This window comes from Helicoverpa zea, chromosome 31 (genome assembly GCF_022581195.2).
Source record: "Helicoverpa zea isolate HzStark_Cry1AcR chromosome 31, ilHelZeax1.1, whole genome shotgun sequence".
Lineage (NCBI taxonomy): Eukaryota > Metazoa > Arthropoda > Insecta > Lepidoptera > Noctuidae > Helicoverpa > Helicoverpa zea.
The window spans coordinates 5,828,977-5,850,434 of NC_061482.1; the positions used below are offsets into that span (position 1 = coordinate 5,828,977).

The following is a 21,458-nucleotide window of genomic DNA, read 5'->3' on the forward strand; positions in this document are numbered from 1 at the left end:
CTTATTGCTATTATAGACATATATTTTTATCCGGTACTCCGTCGCTGTTTTAATGACAATACATTATAATTACAACGGGTAGATACAGAAACAATATGCGTAATAAGATAAAAAAGGGTAATGGTACCTAATCTTTATAACATGCATACTGTGGGATGGATACTCATGGAGTGGAATACCTATTGGCCTATTCTGTAACGCATCCACGCTAAAGCTACCGGATTTATCTAGATGAAATACCAGATACTCTAGACTGCGAGACGCATGTAGACGAGCTAGTAGCTAATGCAATATTGTATCTATCTTTTCATTTGCTTACGAGAGATAGAATTCGACATGAGCCCCATACATGCAATGGCAAATTCCTATCGCTTATAGATATGCAAAACAATAGATAGATACAATATCGGGACCGGCCGTTAATTAATAAGCGTCTGAGATAATTCAACAGAGAGTGAATTGGGTACCAAGTGGGTGTTGCTCATCTGTGCCAGTTGACCGTCTTAACACAGCGAACTAATTGCTTCAAATTAGATCGCATTTAGACGGCGCGGTGGTAGGCATATTAAGCGATGAGGCGATGCGAGTATTAGGGTGCGTCCTATATGAGTGATCTGGATGCGAGCGCTAAGCGGCGCGGTGAGATGCGATAACAGCAAAGAGGTGATTTCTTTTGAAGTGACTTAGGGATCTATAAGACAGAGAGTAGTCACGCGATCGAGCGTTCTGCGTTCGAGCTCTTCTACTACTACTTCTACTGGACCGACGCGGTCAGAATGCCTCCTATGTTAGTATATCTATGTAACGTAATATGACACATAGAACGCAAAACTGACCGCTTGAACGCTTATCCGCGCGACCGCTCCCTGTTTGATAGATCCCATCGGCGTAGTGGGACGCGATTACAGTAAACAGACGATTCCTTTTGAAGTGGACTAGGTACGTGATGTGACACAGTACGGCACGACGCGGTGCAGCGTACATAACATCGCTTCGCATCGCATACGCGTTTATTCGTTACATGCAGGACGCATCCTTGCGCGTGCGATGTCAGTAAATTGCAAAACAGATGTCATATGATACAATAAAAGCAGTTTTAATTAAATATAGATTGAATTCCTTATCGATAGAAATGGGTTTAAATAAAATCGTAATTTATATACTACATATAAAAGATTTCTATCAAAAATATTAGGTTCAAAAGACAGTTTAAGTTTGAATATATTCTAATATGCTATGTTATGTTACGCTCCTATTATTAAATTGATGAGTATGAGCATTTTTCCTTTGTTCGTGGTATGAGTACACTGTGTCTTAATATAAATAACAGCTTAAGTTTTAGATTATAAAAAATATCCACGTGACACTGTAAAATCTAATATCCTGAAGTATTTTCTCAAGCATGTGGAGCGGAACATACATGATATTATGATTAAAAAATACTTTGCTAGGAAATTAATAAACTGAAATATGTCATAGTTTATTTGCTGGAAAAACGTATTATACCTACCTGTCTGTCGCTACTTACAAAAGTAATTATGATTTCATCAGTAATTTATTCCACGAACTGTAAATTATGATATCACTGATTTATTCAATTATTGTTGAAATTTAAGGTATTTAAAATAAGGTATTTAAATTTAATGAAATACTCATTACCTGTATTCGATCTCACGATGTCATATCTCTCACACACACAGTTAGTGCACACACAAATGCGGTCCTGAAGCTTCACCGAAAACCCAATTTATAATTCACGAACATTGTAGGAACCATCACTGTTAAAACAAACAGGCAAAAACAGTCCATTTCATACTCAATTAGAGTAATCGTTTGCACAGCACTTCAACATGAATTAAACAGTAAACACATTTTATTAATTAAAATTCGGTACTTGTTCAGAATACCGCAACAGTTCACTATGCTGCAATGATTCACTAGGCCAGATTTAAAATTGGAAACAAGGGCACTGATTGAATAATTTCGATTTGTGGGAATACGCACATGTGCGAGCGTGACTACGTCGCACGCGCACGGTGCGTTCGAAACTACACATCAGTTAAGATCAACGGGCTGAACAAACTACGTTGATTGTACCGTCCGTAAAACAAATCCAGATGTACGGCAGTGCGTAGCTAGAAATCAACACGAATGGCTAAAAATAAACCAACTACAGAAACGCAATGGTGTCAAGAGGCGAACGTCCCTTATTGCTTATAAAAGTCAGCGTGTTAGCCGCCCATCACAAAATGAGGTATGATTTAAAAAACAATAAACCGAATGAAACAATGACAGATTGCATCAAACAAGATATAAGTAGAGTATCTTCAAACATGACTAGACTTTGTAAAGGAACAACGAGGCTAGCAATGGCAAAGGAATAAGTCTATGGATACCAAAGGTGAGTATTGTAGTCTTATCGCAAAACACAGGTAACAACTTTTCACGAATAAAAACAATGAAAAAACTTATTTGCAATATTCCTTATCTTCATTATTTTATTTGCCTTCGCATAACATTAAATAATTAAAGTAAGTATCTCACTTCGGAATCTCAATACAAGTATTTAAACTTGAGAAAAATAATATAACACTCACCGTCCATTCGCCCGTCTCCATGCCAGTCTTCTTCTGAAACAAATTTTTACTGTATAAGTACATAATTATATGACAAAATACCTATTAGACGGTAAACCTTGGAATTTATAATACCATCTGTATTGTACGCTCATTTTATTATGTTAATCGACTCGCCAACGCACCACCACACAGGTCGACAGTCTGACAACGACTGACTCCCCACCGCTCGATCCGGTATTTATAACCGAGTGACGTATGCGCACGAGGCGTCATAATAATGACATAACCTATACAATGATGCACATGTACCTGCATACACTACATCTCTCCCTTGTTGTTTTGATTTTAACCTTGTTTCAAAAAGTCCAACAATCAAACTCATAAATATTTTGGTAATTTCTTAAAGATCTATCAAACACCTGCAGCACAACAAAACCACGCTATCAGATCAGTCCACCGATCACACTGCCATCAAACTGATTTACTTTGTTCCGTTTCCATTTCATTTCCCTTTCCATTTAAGGAGACGACAGATATCGGTGATACTGCAGGACACTACATCCCTTCCCTTGTGAAATAAACATAAATAAAAATCCGTCCCTTTGCAGACGGTAACATACCAGCATCTGCTTCAGGCTCAACAAGACAAATTCGTAGCAGTGATATCAGGCCGGCAAGTTTAACTTCAGGTTTTGTAGCCGCTGTTCCGGCCCTGTATTATATCTACACTAGAGATGATCCGTCCATTTGGCAGACATCCCGCCAATCAGTCCATGTGAAATCAAGCAAGTCTGAAATATTGCTGTGCCTTCAGATAATGAGCACTCATCTTGCTTGGTTCGACTTCACTTAAAACTGATACAGAATGCATTGTTCCAAGGTAAAAGATCGGCATTAGGGTACCTCATCAATGCTTTTCACTCATTCAAAACCGTACGAGCCGTACGAGGAAAGTAATCACATAAGATCGTCCCAATTGAATGGTGACCTAGATGGACTGTTTCCAATTTGATGATGACCATATACTTTGTCACCCATTTGATGGCGACCACATACTTTGTCTCCAATTTAATGGTGACTCTATACTTTGTCACCCATTTAATGGTGACCACATACTTTGTCTCCAATTTAATGGTGACTCCATACTTTGTCACCCATTTAATGGTGACCACATACTTTGTCTCCAATTTAATGGCGACCACATATTTTGTCACCAATTTAATGGTTTAAATTGTAGTTCTATGTACGAGTTAAGTACTTTGTGTGCCTTGTAAGCAAGAGAATGCTAACTCAACTAATTTTGGTAATATGTAGTTTTTAATTTGAGAGTGGAATATCAAAGCCTATCATTATCTCAGCAATGTAACAAACAATCTGGTCTTCAACACTATTGATCAGCGCTAGTACTTTGCACGTTTCTGCTAGTACACTCGCTGAAATTCTGATATAGGCTTTAAATACCCTACATCAATGTATGTCCAATATCTAGTCAAGAAACTGTAAGCTTCTTAGCATTCAACACCCAACATATGAATACCTTACTGCATATAATAGTTGGAAGCGACCTGCATCCAGCGTCTTCCGGTGACCTTTATAAGGTCGTCTTTATAAGGTATCTGTGGAGATCAAAGGGGGAGGCCTATGTTCAGCAGTGGACGTCCTATGGCTGAGATGATGATGATGATGATGATGATATAATAGTGCGATAGGAATACTTATATTTCGGTTAGGCATCCAAGAACACTATTATCACCGGACATTGCGTTCTGTAATGTTTGTTTGCTTTTATTAATGTGGTTTTCAAAAATTAAAGTAGTCAAAGAATTATTATGCTTTGATGGTAAGCTTTTTAGTGTCATGGTTACATATTGATTATAACGAAGGTGTAAAGTAACATTACGAATCAGATTTTAACTAATTAGAACCATATTATGTAACGAACGCACTTTAACAGGTGTCACTAACTTTGCACTATATATTTTGAAGCTGTGACATTCTGCATCACCATAAAATAGAAGAGTCCCTGACCCTCAACTCATGCTCTTCTTCCTTTCAACAAGGTGACAGCAGCTCACAAACAGTTTTCTAGTCGATGCAATTTTCCTTTTGCAAAACAACCGCTAAACTTTCTAAAACATTTGTCTACACATAGATAAATGTGGGATTCTAATTCTATATCTCAATTTCATGAGCAGCTATGCTGCTCTCATGTCATACTTGACCTCATCAATTTGATGATCAGCTTTGTGCTGCTTCCATTTTTAATATTTTACGCTTTTCCAATTTCATGACCGCGTATAGGTAACGTAATATATATTTTTTTTTTATGTAAGTATAGTTGGCTGCATAAGTATGTTTATAGTTTCGTTCAAAAGCGCTTACCCTTTATTGCAGCTGACTTTATCTACGTTGTTTTAGTTAGACAACCAGAATATAAAAATATTATTATCTTTTATAGGGACAGCACCCCAGTAAATTTTTAAACGATTTGGTGACTAAGGGCAATTTTACTTCCTATACTTTAAGGAACACTTACTCAGATTATATTTTGCAGTAGGACTTAGGAACTTAATAATATTTTAGTTATTATTAACCAAATGTCGACGCAACTGTGTAGTTTAATTAGCACAAAAGAGTAATAAATGTCGATAAATGTAAATAGTGATAAAGTTCTTTACCTCTCATGCGAGTCCAATTGTCTTACGGTAACCTAAGATTGGTGTTCTAAGATCAATTATTATTAACCCTAACGCTATGGACACAAGACATTATTTTGTTAATAGATATCCATCCCACCACCCATATGGATCTTATCTTATGGGATGGGTTGAGGAAATTACACAACTTTATATTACAAGTAGGTGTGCACTTCAAGAATATATTAATGTGATGATTTATTAACTTGAGATCAATAAATGGATTCTATTTCATATATGTTCATATATGGTTACGTTATTCGCTCCTATGGAAGCATATTCTTCCACAACTCTCAATGTACTTATACTGCTTATTGGTATTGCAATACTGTAAAACATAATTTGCAAATAACAATATTATAATGAGGGCCACTTTGTTAAACTATTTGTAAACACCAATGTAAATCAATAAAAAGAGGCTAAGATACCAATTAAAATTCATTCAAGCCTGAGTCTTGAAGGTTTTAAAAGCACACGCAATCATCAACTTTTGAGAACTTGATTGCAACAATCATCCATGAGCTAATCATCATTAGACAGTTCCCAGAGTAAGTATCTACATTGGAACTCCTTCCAGGTATCATCCTTAAAAGATTTTTTGTCACAGATGAGAAGGCCCAGTAAATGATGATGATGTCCTCCTAGCCGATTATCGGCTACGGCGGCTGTACTCACGTAAGGGGATTAGCCAACTGCGCAGGACATATTATAGTGCACAAGCATTTGCGCAGACACAGGTGCACTCACTGTTCCTTCACTCTCATAACCCGATGGGACGGCAATCCGACACGACCGGAAAGAGATCAGGCGCAGGACCGACATTTACGTGCTTTCCGATGCACGGGTGTATCAATCACCAACTTCCAGGCCCGACCCGGGAATCGAACCCGAGACCTCGTGCTCAGCAGCCGCGCTTGCGACAGCTAGACCAACGAGGCAGTTGGGTAGATAAAGTAGCATTGTCAAATAAATCACAGATTGCTCCAATGCTTAGTTCCATATTCTTTTGATCTAAGAGTTTTATATCAACCTAAAGTACTGAAATTACAATTGTGAGCTAGCATGTTTACCAAAGATTCTATCTATTGAATACCAAAATTTTGATCCACATTTTCCAGCTAGTATTGCTGCTTGTATGCTGTTCTACTGTTCTGTATCTTCTGGAATATCTCTGTTGTATAACAACCTCTTTAATACAGCAAAATAAAGTAAAAGTATTGAAATTATACCTAGGGTGACTGAGCAACTGTTATAATTAACACTATTATGGGTAGGCAACCCACTAGAGGTGTTGATAGACTTGGATGTTGTGCATAGGTGAATACATACCAGTATAGCTGGGCGAGTTCTTCAACATACATGGCCAACCTACTACGGTCCCTCAATGTGCTGTTTGTTTAACTAGATACCTAGCACATGTTTGTCATTTGTAGAACCGTTGAGTATATAACCCACCAGTTTGTTCTTGTAATATCCTCTATATTGCAAGCACTTGAATTAAGTTAGTTAAGTACCAGAACAATATAGTAGGTATAAGTTGTTGACTAGACTCTGAGAAGTTAAGTTTGGAAGCTTTTTATGATCCAAATCACCGGGCACAGAAAATATAAAAATTATCAAGATTTACTATTTAGTTGTTGCAGTAGTTGACAACTATCGCCAGATAATTTATGCGTGTACAGTCAATTGAATGACCAGTAGACGTTCACTACCGTTAACTGTCAAGCTGTCAATTTAATGACCAGTAGATATAGACTACTGCCAACTGTCAAGCTGTCAATTTAATGACCAGTAGATATAGACTACTGCCAACTGCCAAGCTGTCAATTTAATGACCAGTAGATATACACTACTGCCAACCATCAAGCTGTCAATTCAATGCCCAGTAGATATAGACTACTGCCAACAATCAGGCTGTCAATTTAATGACCAGTAGATACACACTACTGCCAACCATCAAGCTGTCAATTCAATGACCAGTAAATATAGACTACTGCCAACAATCAGGCTGTCAATTTAATGACCAGTAGATACACACTACTGCCAACTGCCAAGCTGTCAATCTAATGACCAGTAGATATACACTACTGCTAACCGTCAAGCTGTCAATTTAATGACCAGTAGATATAGACTACTGCCAACAATCAGGCTGTCAATTTAATGACCAGTAGATACACACTACTGCCAACTGCCAAGCTGTCAATCTAATGACCAGTAGATATACACTACTGCTAACCGTCAAGCTGTCAATTTAATGACCAGCAGATTTTTGGAATAGAATAGGTTTTTATTTGCTTAGAATGCAGGCACTTACAAAATAGGATTGTAAACAACATAATAAGATCCGTGTACATTCCGCCTTGTTGGCATGCAAGCACAACAATTATTAAACACAATTGATTATAAGGCAAATAGGTTATTGTATTATATCCTCTAGGAAATCCCACCACTGCTAAAGTCGTCTTGACGACAATTCAACAACCAGCAACTTTATATTGCTTCCAATAAATGCCTATTATTGAATAAACTTTGATGCAGGTTTAAGAATGAGTAAACTGATCACCAAGTAATGATTTTGTATTATAAATTACTCATTTGATAAATATTAACACCTGCAATAAATATTGCTACTTCCATTAGAATTGTAACAAGGTAAACTTAAACAAAGAATTACGTAAAAAGGTTAAAATTTGTTTGCAATTCGGGTGATACATACATGAACATAAAAGTTATGTATACTTTGTCATTCTACTCTCTTCCCTTCCTTCTTTCCTTTTGCTCTTTTTAATATGATTGAATATTAACATCGGTCAGAGGTTACTTGTTGTCAAAGCTTATTTAGCATACATTAATTTGGTATAGGCATGAATAGGACAAATTATTTAGTATAACCTTGTATATCAAATATTTTTCTGGATCACAGAACTAATAGGTAGTTCAAAATTATAAAAATTAGATAATAGGTAACTGTTGGTCCAAACACTCACGGTTTTATCCTCGTCGCCAATGTATTGTACGCTCATTTTATTATGTTAATCGACTCGCCAACGCACCACCACACAGGTCGACAGTCTGACAACGACTGACTCCCCACCGCTCGATCCGGTATTTATAACCGAGTGACGTATGCGCACGAGGCGTCATAATAATGACATAACCTATACAATGATGCACATGTACCTGCATACACTACACCATCTACCACTAATCTGACAGTGTAATCGTAATAGCGGGATTTCACCTAAATTATTCAAACGCATTTGTTCGTGAACTTAAAAAATGTCTACTACAGCTAGCATGTTCGTCTACCGATACAAACGTTCTGTACAAAAGTTGTAAGTGAAACATTAATAGACGTTTGAAGTGAAATGTATTGCAGTGCTGTGCACTTTTTATGATGGAAAAAATCTGTTAAACTCGCGACAGTTCCCGTGACCCAGAGAAAGACCCTAACCGTCAGTTGCAGAAAGATTAATTCAAATTAAATCTATTGCTAACAGGTTTTATCTTGTTAAAGATTTAACTTTAAAGGATCTTTCTGCAACGGACGGTAAGATGTAAAGTCTGTAAGACGTTCGACGGACGATGTTGTGTAGATGTGTTTCAGAGTACTGTAATAGTAAATAATTGCAATAGTTCTGAAGTGTTACAAATATTTTTAATATAAAAAATAGGAATTGTCATATTTGTGTACCTACTAGCGCAATAAAAGAATGTTAAAGAATTAAGTGATACTACTTGTTAAAAGGAATGTGTGGTGTTACACGAATGGACAGAGTGAGGAAGTTAATAAGCATGAATGTATATGGATACAGTGAAAAGCCACAATCAAAAAGTTACGGCAGACAGAAGAGAATGGAAGAAGAAAACATTAAGCGCCAAACCCAAACAAAAAAAATGGGATAAGGGATTGTGCGTGCATAGGAGTAGTATTCACGGCTACACATCAAGCTATAAAATCCAGCTTGTCTACAAATTGAAGGGTCATAGCCGTGTATACAAAACAGTATAAACAGAGCAGTACCTACGTAAGTAAGTAAAAAGATGAAGTACCAGAAGTACATAAACGAGTAGATAAGGAAAATGTCACCTAAACAGTGTTGTCTTGTTCTACATTCTTCAATATGGGAATCTCAAATACAAAGCCAAAATATTTAACTGAATTGAAAACCGAGCTTTTACCGATGAGAAATAGGTACCCGCTATGATGAAGGCTACGCCTATATAATTCTAACTGAAGATAAGAGGGTGCTACTTAGTTACACAGCTATAGCTGGTTAAACCCTATCAGATATACAAGAATGAGACACCCATTCCTTAAGCAAATTTTGGAACAGAAATACTTTTCCCGGTCATCGTCATCCTCCTGCCCTTAGCCCAATTTTATTTGGGGTCAGCATGTTTTCTCCTTCCATACCTGCTCTTCTGTCTGCCGTCATCTAACACGTAACATTATTTTTTACTCAAAGCTGTTTCCGGTATTTTGAAGTTTATTGGTAGATATTTCTTCTGTTGGGTTTAATTCAATAGAATTTCATAAAAGTTTTCGCTTAGCTATGACAAGACATGGTTGAAGATTTTCAGCAAATTGTTCCTTATTACTAACGAGGTAAACAAAACAATTATACATAAAAAATATTAATTTGTAGTTCCCGTTAACGATTCGTATATTTGTAAAACAGTGAGACAGAGGAAGCAGAAAAAGCTTAAAAAAAAAATTAAAAATATATTAATCTTGACCTAATTATCATTCGCAGAAAGGTGGTGAGATCTAAAATGATTTGGCCGATCTCATGGGGCCTCAAGGGGGTTTATAGTCCCCAGGCCGGCGAATAATTTTTTTTTTGATACGTATACATTTAAGACTTTGTGAGTGCCTTCCTTACGATGAGTCCGACAAACTTTTCGAATGCGCAAATTTTGGTGCCGCTGCGTTTTTTAATGCTTGACTCCTGGAATTGTCGATATGACGTCACTATGACTCTTCGTACATACCTGTTTCATTTTTTGAGATTCGTTTAATAAAGTTAACTAGAAAATAGTGGTCAACTTGTCCGATAAAGATCGTGCTGCGTTTGGAGTGTCCACCATCCTGAAAATGTCGATATGACGTCACTATGACTCTTCGTACATACCTGTTTCATTTTTTGAGATTTGTTTAATAAAGTTAACTAGAAAATGGTGGTCAACTTGTCCGATAAAGATCATGCTGCGTTTAGAGTGTCCACCATCCGAAAAATGTCGATATGACGTCACTGTGTATACCTGTCGCATATATACATGTCGGACAAGAATAACAATGATAGATAACATTATTCTAAATGCAAATATGGACTTGTCCGACAAATACATTGAGTTAAATAGTCAGTTTGACAAGAAAATGAGAAAAAAATATTACAATTGGAAGAAATTTATTCTTTTTGTCAATTTCTGACTTAAATATTCACGTGCATTATTTAAGTATATTAAATTGGCATACTACTTACCAATTTTAATTACTATTTTAGAAAAAGTAGCCTGACTAAGACTTATTGTTGATAGTTTATATTATGTTAAGGAATAATATCCCACATCTATTAATGGACTATATATCAATCAAAAGGCCTTTTTAAGCGCAACACTTATCAATTCTTAGTATTTTAGAAGATATAGCCCAAATAAGGCGTATTATCGATAGGTTTTACTATGTTAGGGAATAATGTCCCACCTCTAGGTATGAACCATATGTCAATCGAAAGATCTTTTTAAGCACTATATTCCGTCTTAACATACCACTTACCGATTCTTAGTATTTTGGAAGACATAACTGACCTAAGGCATATTATTGATACTTTACATTGTGTTAAGGAATAACATCTCACTTGAAGTTATGAGCCATATTTCAATCAAAAGATCTTTTTAGGCGCAAGGTTGTATTAGCATAACTCCGACAAATTGTTAGTACTTTAAAAGCTAGAGCTTTTCTAAGATTATATTATCGGTAGGTTCTGTCAAGCTAATCCATTACTTCTTTAGTAACAAATTATATATTATTTGAAAAACCTTTCCAAATGACACATTTCGTGTTAACATACTTCCGACAAATTGTTAGTAGTTTAGAAGCTAGAGCTTATTTAAAATTATAATTATTGATAGATGTTTTCAATTAAATAAATCCCATCTCTAGTAATGAGTTATACATAATTCAAAAGACGTTTTTAAATGCAACATTTCATATTACATAAACTTCAGCGAATTGTTAGTATTTCAGAAGCTAGAGCTTATATAAGATTATTTTATCGATAGGTGTTTTCGAGTTAATAAATCCCTCCTGTAGTAATGATACATATATCATTCGAAACGACTTTCTAAATGCAACATTTACTATTAACATACTTCACACCAATTGTCAGTACTTTATACCAAATCTTAAAATATATCTATATTTTCCGGACGGTGGACACTCCATATGCAGCATGATCTTTGTCGGACAAGCTTACCACAATTTTCTAGTTAACTTTATTAAACAAATCTCAAAAAATGAAACTTGTATTTACGAAGAGTCGTAGTGACGTCATACCGACATTTTCAGGATGGTGGACACTCCAAACGCAGCACGATCTTTATTGGACAAGTTGACCACCATTTTCTAGTTAACTTTATTAAACGAATCTCAAAAAATGAAACAGGTATGTACGAAGAGTCATAGTGACGTCATATCAACAATTCCAGGAGTCAAGCATTAAAAAACGCAGCGGCACCAAAATTTGCGCATTCGAAAAGTTTGTCGGACTCATCGTAAGGAAGGCACTCACAAAGTCTTAAATATATATGTATCAAAAAAAAATTGTTCGCCGGCCTGGGGACTATTATCTATCAAAGGGTCCTAAATTGATTCAAAAGCATTGCTTTTTATTTAGAAATGCAAATTATATGACAAAGAAAAACAGAAATAAACACACATGCTATAAAGCTCTGACTTTTCGAAACTGCAGAAAATTGGTGGGGAGGTAGCTTAAAACCAGGAGACAGACTTGGTATGTACTGATATACTACCTAGTAATTTAATGAGCTGACTAATATGGCATTTACATTAATAATTGTATTCACGACTAAGTTGAACGATTTACAAGGAAAAGTTTGTTTTTGTTGACTAGGTTCCTAATACAAGTTGCACTGTGTTAGCTTGTACTCCAAAACTTAGGACTTAGGAGGACTTTCAGAACTGTGTTGGGGTGTAACTTTAACCGCTGTAGTAAATGTAGAACATTGGCTTTTGTTGCTTAAGAGTAACCGAACATTGTACCTACATTAAACAATTGGACGACAGCTGACCCGATAGTCGGCATTTTCTTTTTAATGAAAATCTTGATGTCAATTAAAGTTTTCAGTCGGCTGTTACTTTGTTTTGCTCATAAATCAGTATGAAGATAAATAGTAGTATAATCATCGGCACGGATATTGAGCGCTCGGCGGAAGAGTGGGGATCGCTAGCGCACCGTACACTTATGGCAAGAAAAAACACACATGACAACGATCGGGTAGGTATTTGGCTGGTATCAGACTGATTTTACGAGGGCTGCCTTTTAAGTTGTGTCGTTTGAAATAAGTATAAACAATTCAATAGGTTATTACTGTGTATTGTTTTGTTTAAGAATACTTAGGGATATTTAATGTACTTTTGCATACGTTCAAACCAGTTTTTGCAATATTTATTCCATTCCAAAGTTTGGGTAGTCAAAACGGCCTATTTTCAAGCGTCAACAGCTTCTTCAGGTGTGCTGAAAGGTAGACCACGAAGAATTTCCTTAATTTTGGGGAATGCAATAAAATAGTTAGTGCTTAAGTAAGGGCTGTCAGGTGGATGATCCAAAATTTCAACATTTTGTGAATTCAAAAACGTATTTGTTTGGCGGACGGTGTGCGAACTTGCACTGTCATGGTGCAGGATCATTGGACGTCTTGAATTATCTATATTAATAATTTCGTCAAAGGGTACGGTAGACTCGATCGAAACCTTATATGAATAACAAAACATAAAAAAATATTAATTCGGATTATGGAGAATTTCGTTAAATTTCAATTGCACTGACAAGCAAACCACAGTCGCTATCTTGGGTAGTTAATAAACGTTGCTTAGATACGCATCGCCAACGTTTAGTGAATCTTATCAAAAAATACTTTTCGTCAGTCGTTGACGTTTCGCGAAAATATTGTTTTTGACACTTTTTATGATATACTTTTTGTTATGGGTTTTTTCTTTAAACCTAATGGTACGTTCACACACGCGCGTTCAAATCGACATTCAACGGGCACAGTCACGTTCACGAGCGTGTAAACGGTACGCCCGAGCCCGTGAACGCGCCCGTGCCCGTGAACGCCGCGAATCGGTCGAGTGTCGGTTTTTTGGCAAAGTTCAAAGGATGAATGTGCGGGCGCCCGGCGACTGTTTACACGCGCGCGGGCAGTCAGTCTCTCCTGCGCTTTCGTGACGATTAAACGTTCTAAGAAAGTCGCTACGATCGAAGATAACAACATGGCGGAATGGTTAACGTCGTTCATCATTTTGATTATTTTTCCAATAAAAATAAGTTAAGCCAAAGGCTATGACAGCAACAACACCGAGATCCTCGCTGCTCGCCATTCTTGCACTGACTAACACAACGGCGCGCGTGTGAACAGCTTGAATGTCCGCCTGCCCGCGACGGGCTGCACGCCGCGCAGCCCGCCAGGCAGCCCGCCGGGTTGCGCGGCGCGCGTGTGAACGTAGCATAAGATTGGCCGATTGCGATAAAAACCATAGAAAGAAGAATAATAACCATAACCTCAAAGTCGAAGTTTTAGTTCAAATGTCATTTAGTTGTTCAAATGTCATTGTCATTTACTTTGTTTGGATTACACATGGATTACACACATCATGCCGAAAATCGTAAGTATTTCATAAAATGTTTCGTTGGTCGTGTCTCTGTCTTCGTTTAGTCTTTTGTTTGATGATACCTATATCATTTTGTTAACAGCCGAATCTCCGTGCATTTGGTAAACATTGTCACAATTGTGGAAAGTGGATGGAGCGAAGGGCTCTTCGTAAAGATGGTGTGTACAGTGTAGTATTTTAGTAAGTATGTAGGCAGGTTGTGTTTTTAAGTGAATTTTGTTTTGTTTTCTTCTTAAAGTGTGGATTGTGAGCCTTCTGCATTTAAAAATAAAATAAGTACTTATTTACTTCCAGTGACATGCAATTTTTGTAATGGCAAAATATTTGCACGAGATGGCAAACAAAAGCAAATGTGCAGTCGATGTGTGGACTGCGACAACATTATACTCGGTAAGCGGCTCAATATTTTTTCTCTATAATTCGACAAATAATAATAAATGACCACACGCATAGCCTGTGTTGAGGTGTCATGAACACATACAGAAACAGACACGATTTTTTCACCGTTTTTCTCGATAATGAAATGAACCCCTTCATGCGCAAGTTCTACTTGAACTTGGCTGGCTCTTATTATACAATAGACATTATTAATTGTATAATATATTAGGCTGTAAAATGAAAAATAATACTTATTACCAGATAGAGATGTGAGGATATACCTACATACATTCACAATAGTTATTATTATTTGAATATTTATCTAATATATTTTCTCCTTTAAGGTCGATAACGAAGAGTTGAATGTTAGAACTTATGAAAATATTATTTACAACTCATTTCGAGCAGCTGCTCAAGCAAGAGGGCTCCTTTTTGACGATCACGAATGGGAAAGATGTTTGAATGAAGCAATTGATTTTAAACTTCCTCGGCAATTATTTCGAGTTCGAAGATTCGATGATGTAAAAATTCAAATTATCAATACCACTGAACAAGGCTTCAAAGGTGATAAATATTTATCGAAAAATGTTATATATAGAGAAATTTTGTGATAATCAACCTCTGATGTATAATAGAGAATATTTTTTTATAAGTACCTTTGCCAAATTCTCGGATAAGTACTCATTGTAAAATTACAATTTACATACTTCCTAATATTATTCTTGATTTATCCAATTTGGATAAAGAACCACAATTTCATATTTTATTTTTAAAATTAGTAAGTACTTATCTACCTGTCAAAGTAAAGAAAAAGACTGAGTGCTTAAAACAAAGAGGTTTACACAGAGTAAACCTTAAAAATTATATGTTTTGTTAATTTGTGTTAGTTTATTTTGAATGTTAATTTGAAATAAAAATAATTTGTGTAAAAACTTTTGCAGTTTTTATTTATTATATTTATTAAACACTAGCTTTTGCCCGCGACTTCGTTCGCGTGGAATAGTGACTTCCGGCAGATTTTTGGTTCAAGTTCCCGCTCCCACAGGATTTTTGGGATAAAAACTATCCTATGTCCTTTCTCGAGTTCCAAACTATGTCTGTACCAAATTAAAACAACATGAACCGAACTCGTGTAACGATCGACACCATTGCGCGTAGTACTAATAGAACTTTGTAGTAAAACTTTTATTTTTTTACACCTTTTTACTGTTTATTTACATTTTTCTGATGGATTTTCCGATGTATTAAAACAATAACATGAACCGAACACGTGTAATGACACCATTGCGCGATTAACGCCATCTATCTACGGAGCATAGGAACAGCTCGACATTTGACCAATAGATGGCACTGTATGTCCGTAATAAATTTTATTTTTTATTTTTATTTTTTGTAATAAAAACTATCCTATGTCCTTTCTCAAGTTTCAAACTATGTCTGTACCAAATTTCACACAAATCGGTTCAGTAGTTTAGGCGTGAAGAAAAGACGGACAGACAGACAGAAAGACAGACAGACAGACAGACAGAGTTACTTTCGCATTTATAATATTAGTTTGGATAACGAACGAAGCTATACGAATCTATGCCTTGCTTATTCCTTTAATATTCCTTGAGACCCAATGACTACAGAAATTTCTACCTACATTTTGCAACTAGACGTGTATTATGAGTCAAATTTCACCCGAGCGAAGCCGGGTTTTCCACTAGTTTTGTCTAAATTTGGTGATGACTTGTGGCAAACAAATAGTGGTATACTAGTCAGCGGTAACCGTTTTGCAATATTCTAGTACAAGTGGGGAGGTGGCCACCCTTTGCCACAAACGAGGCAACCTTTTTTTTTTAAGTGTTTCTTGAACGAACGACTCCGGTCGGTTTTGTCTCGTCTTGGAAGACCCACACAGTTGACTGCTGATTGGAATATGGATCGCAAGCATATATCCAAGACTCGTTACCCCTGAATATATCATAGACATGCTTTGACTCTCCTCCGCTAAATCGCTGCGGAGTTTTGCGACACCAACTTACACGGGCTGTTTGTTAGTCGTTGCTAAGCAAATGGGGTATCCAACGAGAGATCAATTTTTTTACGCCAAGTTCTTCGTGCAGAATTTTTTGGATAGTGGTCACTGAAATGCCCACGGATGCCTCTATTTCGCAGTATGTTACATATCGGTCTGCGAGAATTAGCTGACACACGGCGTCGATGTTATCTTCCGTCATGACGCTTTTTGGACGACCTTCACGTGGCTTGTCACTGAGGCTAGAGTGGCCACGTTGACATCTTAAATATTAGCGTTCTACGGTCCTAAGGCATGGTGCTACATCACTAAATACAGAACTAATCTCTTCAAAGCACTAAAGTCGCGACAACCCCCTTTTAAAGTTCTAGAAAATTATCGCGCGCAAATTATTCTTACGCGGTGTCCTGCGTGAGCGACGAACGCGACGCGACGCGACGCAACACGACGCGACGTAATGCGACGCGATGCTATACGCGACAGATGTCCTACGTGATTTTGGTCATTACTTCTCAAATCATGGAGAAGTTGTGTTACAATTTTGCTTGAAAGTTCATATTTAAAGTACAGACAGCAACAATCTTCCAACTTGTTTGTACTAATAAACGATTTCTTTAATATTTATGTTTTTTTTGTCCCACAACAATCAACGCTTCTGAATAGTTCGCGGTGTCGCGTCTGGTCGCCCTCAAAACAAGTACGCGTTACGTCGCGTCTCGCCGCAGACTGTCACATAGGCCGCATGTAGGGAATTCCTTTGAGTTGATCGCGTTCGTCGCGTTCGCAGCGTCGCGTCGCGTCGCGTTCGTCGCTCACGCAGGACACCGCGTTAGACATTTCCATTTTTACAACCGACCTGCCACGTTGGAATGGACAATACAATAAAACTATTCGACCAATTTAAAAACATTCTTTTGTTTTCGAATTCTAAATTCAAGAAGATGAAAGTGGCATATATATATTTTATTTATAATCGCGGGAAGTTAGCAAACGACGGAACTTAAAAGGCAGCCTCACGTAGTCGGTCTTTTCACGATTATCTCAAAACTCGTTTAGCCTGTAGTTAGCAGAGTGTGGGTACCTAAGTCTTAATCCCACGAAACTCTTCTTTGCAAAATCATAACAAAAACAATATTAATCTCTTGTTTACTTAGTACTAATCCTAATAGGATTATAGATAATATTGGCAAAGGCTAAGCTGAGCTAATCTTACTTTTACTTGTTTACTTATACAGCCTTTTTATTGTCAAGTCGTGGTGGCCTAGTGGGTAAAGAACCAACCTCTCGAGTATGTGGGCGCGGGTTCGATTGTAGGTCAGGCAAGTACCAATGCAACTTTTGAGATTAGAAAAGTTGCATTGGTACTTGTCACTCGAGAGGTTGGTTCTTTACCCACTAATTTTTTTAAGTCTATTTCAATGAATCTATTGAAAAGACTTTGCAAGCTTTTTAGAAGCCAGTTCGCATTTTGTCTGTTTTTATACCAATTTCTCACAACCCCTTTACAGTTACTAGCAACGCCATCTATTAGCGAACCCTGTATTTATCAACTGCATGAAACGTGAAGCGGATGTTTACATTTTGTATAGTTTTAGAGCTTTCCCGTGGCCCTGTTAGTTCTATAAAGTTGAAATGGATGGCGCTTTTGACGGCGAAATTATTGTACGATATCAGGTAGGTTTGGTGATCTTCACACTGCCCCGCATCACGCTGCATCTTGCGTGTCGACGCACCTACGCGTGTTCCTGCGGGAGTGCAGATCTGCATCATCGTGCGGGTTTTTCGCGCACTCACGCGCGTAGGTGCGTTTTGTAGATTTGGTTATTAGATAAGCGTAATAAAGTGATTCAAACCCAATTAGAACAAAAACTATTAGTTATGTCCCCTATAGCTTACTTAACAAAACATTCAGAACCCAATAAAATTTCAGAAAAATCAGACTAAATATGACTGATACCTATGCAACTCACATTTAATCAGCTTTTAAAAAGTTGGCTAATGAGCTGCTCCAGTACTAAGTATTCCCAAAGAGTACTACCTACTTGCTAGTTATTAGTTACTATATATTTTTCATTAAATATACAGCTATATGTTTATGTTTTTCTATGTTTTTCTTGAATAAATAAATAAATAAATAAATACTTATATACAGCTTCGTTCGTAACACGTGTAGCGCTGCTACACAAGTATAATTGCACATTTAAAGTAGAAAGCTTGTGAAAGTAAGGGTGAAAGGGTGAAAGTTCTCATGTAGCTGTAGCAAGTTAACATGCGCAAGTGACAAGAGCACGCGGGTATGTATTTTGTTTTGATACATGCGCGAGTCGCTGGACCCGCACGTTTTTAAAATGCATGTAACTTAATTGTGCACGTGCCTCAACATTTTCAAGCTACTTGCACCGTGTACATGCACCCTAAAGGCACGATCGTCGTGCCTTGTGAAAGCTCTTTATCCCGGCTACGCGGCACCGTCTGCATGTAAAAAGGGCCTAACGATCTAAATTTCATCCTTTTCATCTATTGTATACCTAAATAAAATATTTCGTAAATTCAAAACAAAGCCAATGGCTGGATGACAGTGCTTAGGCGATAATCACACTGCCCCGCATGATGCAGCGTAGTGCGTGGATGCGTTTTTTTCCGTTGTATGGAAATATCTCCGTTTGTATGGAAAACACGCATAGTCCAACACACTGAAAATGCATCCACGCGCGTTCATGCGGATCACGCACATACATGCGGAGAAACGCACCCCCGCGCGTAGGTGCGGGGCGAGACGCAAGTTATGACATACTGAATCCCGCAATGCCGCGCGTGATTTTGAATGGGCGTGACGTGTATGTTTGAACTCGCTGTGCGTGAATTTACAAAACGCACCTACGCGCGTGAATGCGTGAAAAACCCGCACGATGATGCAGATCTGCACTCCCGCAGGAACGCGCGTAGGTGTGTCGACACGCAAGATGCAGCGTGATGCGGGGCAGTGTGAAGATCACCTTACTGTTACCTAGCAATTTTGAGTGGTCTGCAGCCTTCAAATGTAATTTTATTTTTTATTTTAAACGCTTCAACCATGCGAACCCCATGGTATGCATTCAGTTATTAAAAAGGGATTATTTTCAAACTAACTATTCCCCATGGTTCAATCCCCGTCCAAACAGAACTACTTCAGCTGTCGGATTAAAAGTATCCCTCCCCTGGCTCTAGGCTACCTATGTATCAAAATAAAATCGATCTGTACTTTAGACGTAAAAAGTGATACAATAAATCGAGAGCCAGCAACTGCCACACATTTGTTATTTTATAATGGTTCCTTTTTCCGTTATACTAAACTTTGTGTGTGTTTCTGCCTTACAGTAGGTATATACTATAGACTACCACGAAGTTTGATTCACGGTTGCTTTGGAAGATATTTAAAAATAACCTAACCTTTCTCAACTAATATTCTTTACCGTTATGTCTTAGTTTATATTTAATTATTTAAGATGACATCAATATATACCACTTTTCCTGTGACAGCAATTGTTGATTTCATACGAGAGAAAAGATAGAGATAACCTTCAAACAGATTTTGGAGTCCCATGTCTTTTCTCCTGTATGAAATCAACGATTATTGTCACATAAAAAGTCGTAGTATTGATAATTAATCTTTCATCATCATATATTTTTTAAAGCAACCGTCAATCAAACTTCATAAGAGTATTTCTTTCATACCTACTGTAGATGTACACACGAAGTTTCAGCCTTTAAAATAACGAAGGTCTGGCAGTCGCTGGCTCTTTTAACATTATCACCTAAATAAATACAGGAGGAAATACCTAGTCAAACATAAGAAACAAATGCTTACCATTTTCCCGGCCTTTTCTTTTCTTCTTGCCACCTGAACTTGATTTTGATGTCTTGTCAGACTTATCTTTGCTTTTCCAACGACTTAACATTTTTACTTATTCACAAGGATCACATCACATCTTACACAGTACATTTTTGCACGGTTTTAGTTATGAAACATTTTTAAGCCTGTTTTTAGTTTGTCAGTCACTACACACACACAGCACAGTACACACAACACATGTCAATAAAAAGTCAGTCATTAACACGAGACAGTCACTGCACTGGTCCATAAAATGTTTCAAAATTTCACTACACTTAGTACTTTAAATCCTTGGGTTGGTTTCAGTAAGATATGTATGGCATTCGTTTATTTCAATTCCGCTTGTTTTGTCGTTGGAGTTTTATAATTATACGAAAATTAGTCTTTGGTTTAACTTGTTAGTTTTAAAGTGTTTCACTGGTTTAAAGCTGATGTTATGTAAAAAAATGTATTCTTTTCACACTATTCCTGAAAAAAAAGAAAGATAAGGTAAGAATTTGGTTAGTTTCAGAAGCAAACTGATGTAGCCGTGGCCCGTTATATAACATTGAATTTCCAACGATTTTCTATTTATTTTCTAAACGTCATTCATAACGTAATATTATTATATTGTAACGGTCTACTTGAAGCCATAAACGATGAGTTCTTAGAAATTATAATAATTTTAAATGAGTTAAAATTAATTAATCAATGAACATTTTTAGTGTCCATCAAACATAAAAAAGATCAATTAAAAAAGCGAGAAACGATTTCAAATTGAACAACCACTATAAAGAACTAACAATCTCTGGGACACCCTGGGGACCTGGGAACGTTTATCTTTTGTATAACATACTGGTGGCCTGCGGTACGTGCTTCGCTACGTGTAAAATCCACTATTCCTACTAATATTACAAATGCGAAAATAAATCTGTCTGTCTGTCTGTTACACTTTCATGTTTAAACAACTGAACTATATAAATAAAAGTTGATACAGAGATAGAGCTGACCTTGAGAAACA

The 21,458-nt window shown here is 37.0% G+C and overlaps 1 protein-coding gene across 15 annotated transcripts in view; it reads right to left on the reverse strand.

Annotated features, from left to right (window-relative positions):
- Positions 1 to 21,458, reverse strand: part of LOC124644801 (coiled-coil domain-containing protein AGAP005037) — a 300,925-nt gene that overhangs the window by 116,001 nt on the left and 163,466 nt on the right. For 10 of the 15 annotated variants that reach the window (XR_006986113.1, XR_006986114.1, XM_047184380.1 and 7 more), the window contains exon 3: positions 2,598 to 2,630. Coding sequence is in view for 12 of the 15 variants with exons in the window: in XM_047184380.1 (XP_047040336.1) it covers positions 2,598 to 2,630 (33 nt within the window). In the remaining 3 variants the exon portion in view is untranslated. Of the gene's footprint in view, positions 1 to 1,659; positions 1,996 to 2,597; positions 2,631 to 20,434; positions 20,922 to 21,458 lie in introns of those variants that run through there. The other 5 variants (XM_047184386.1, XM_047184385.1, XM_047184384.1 and 2 more) reach the window with 4 other exon arrangements.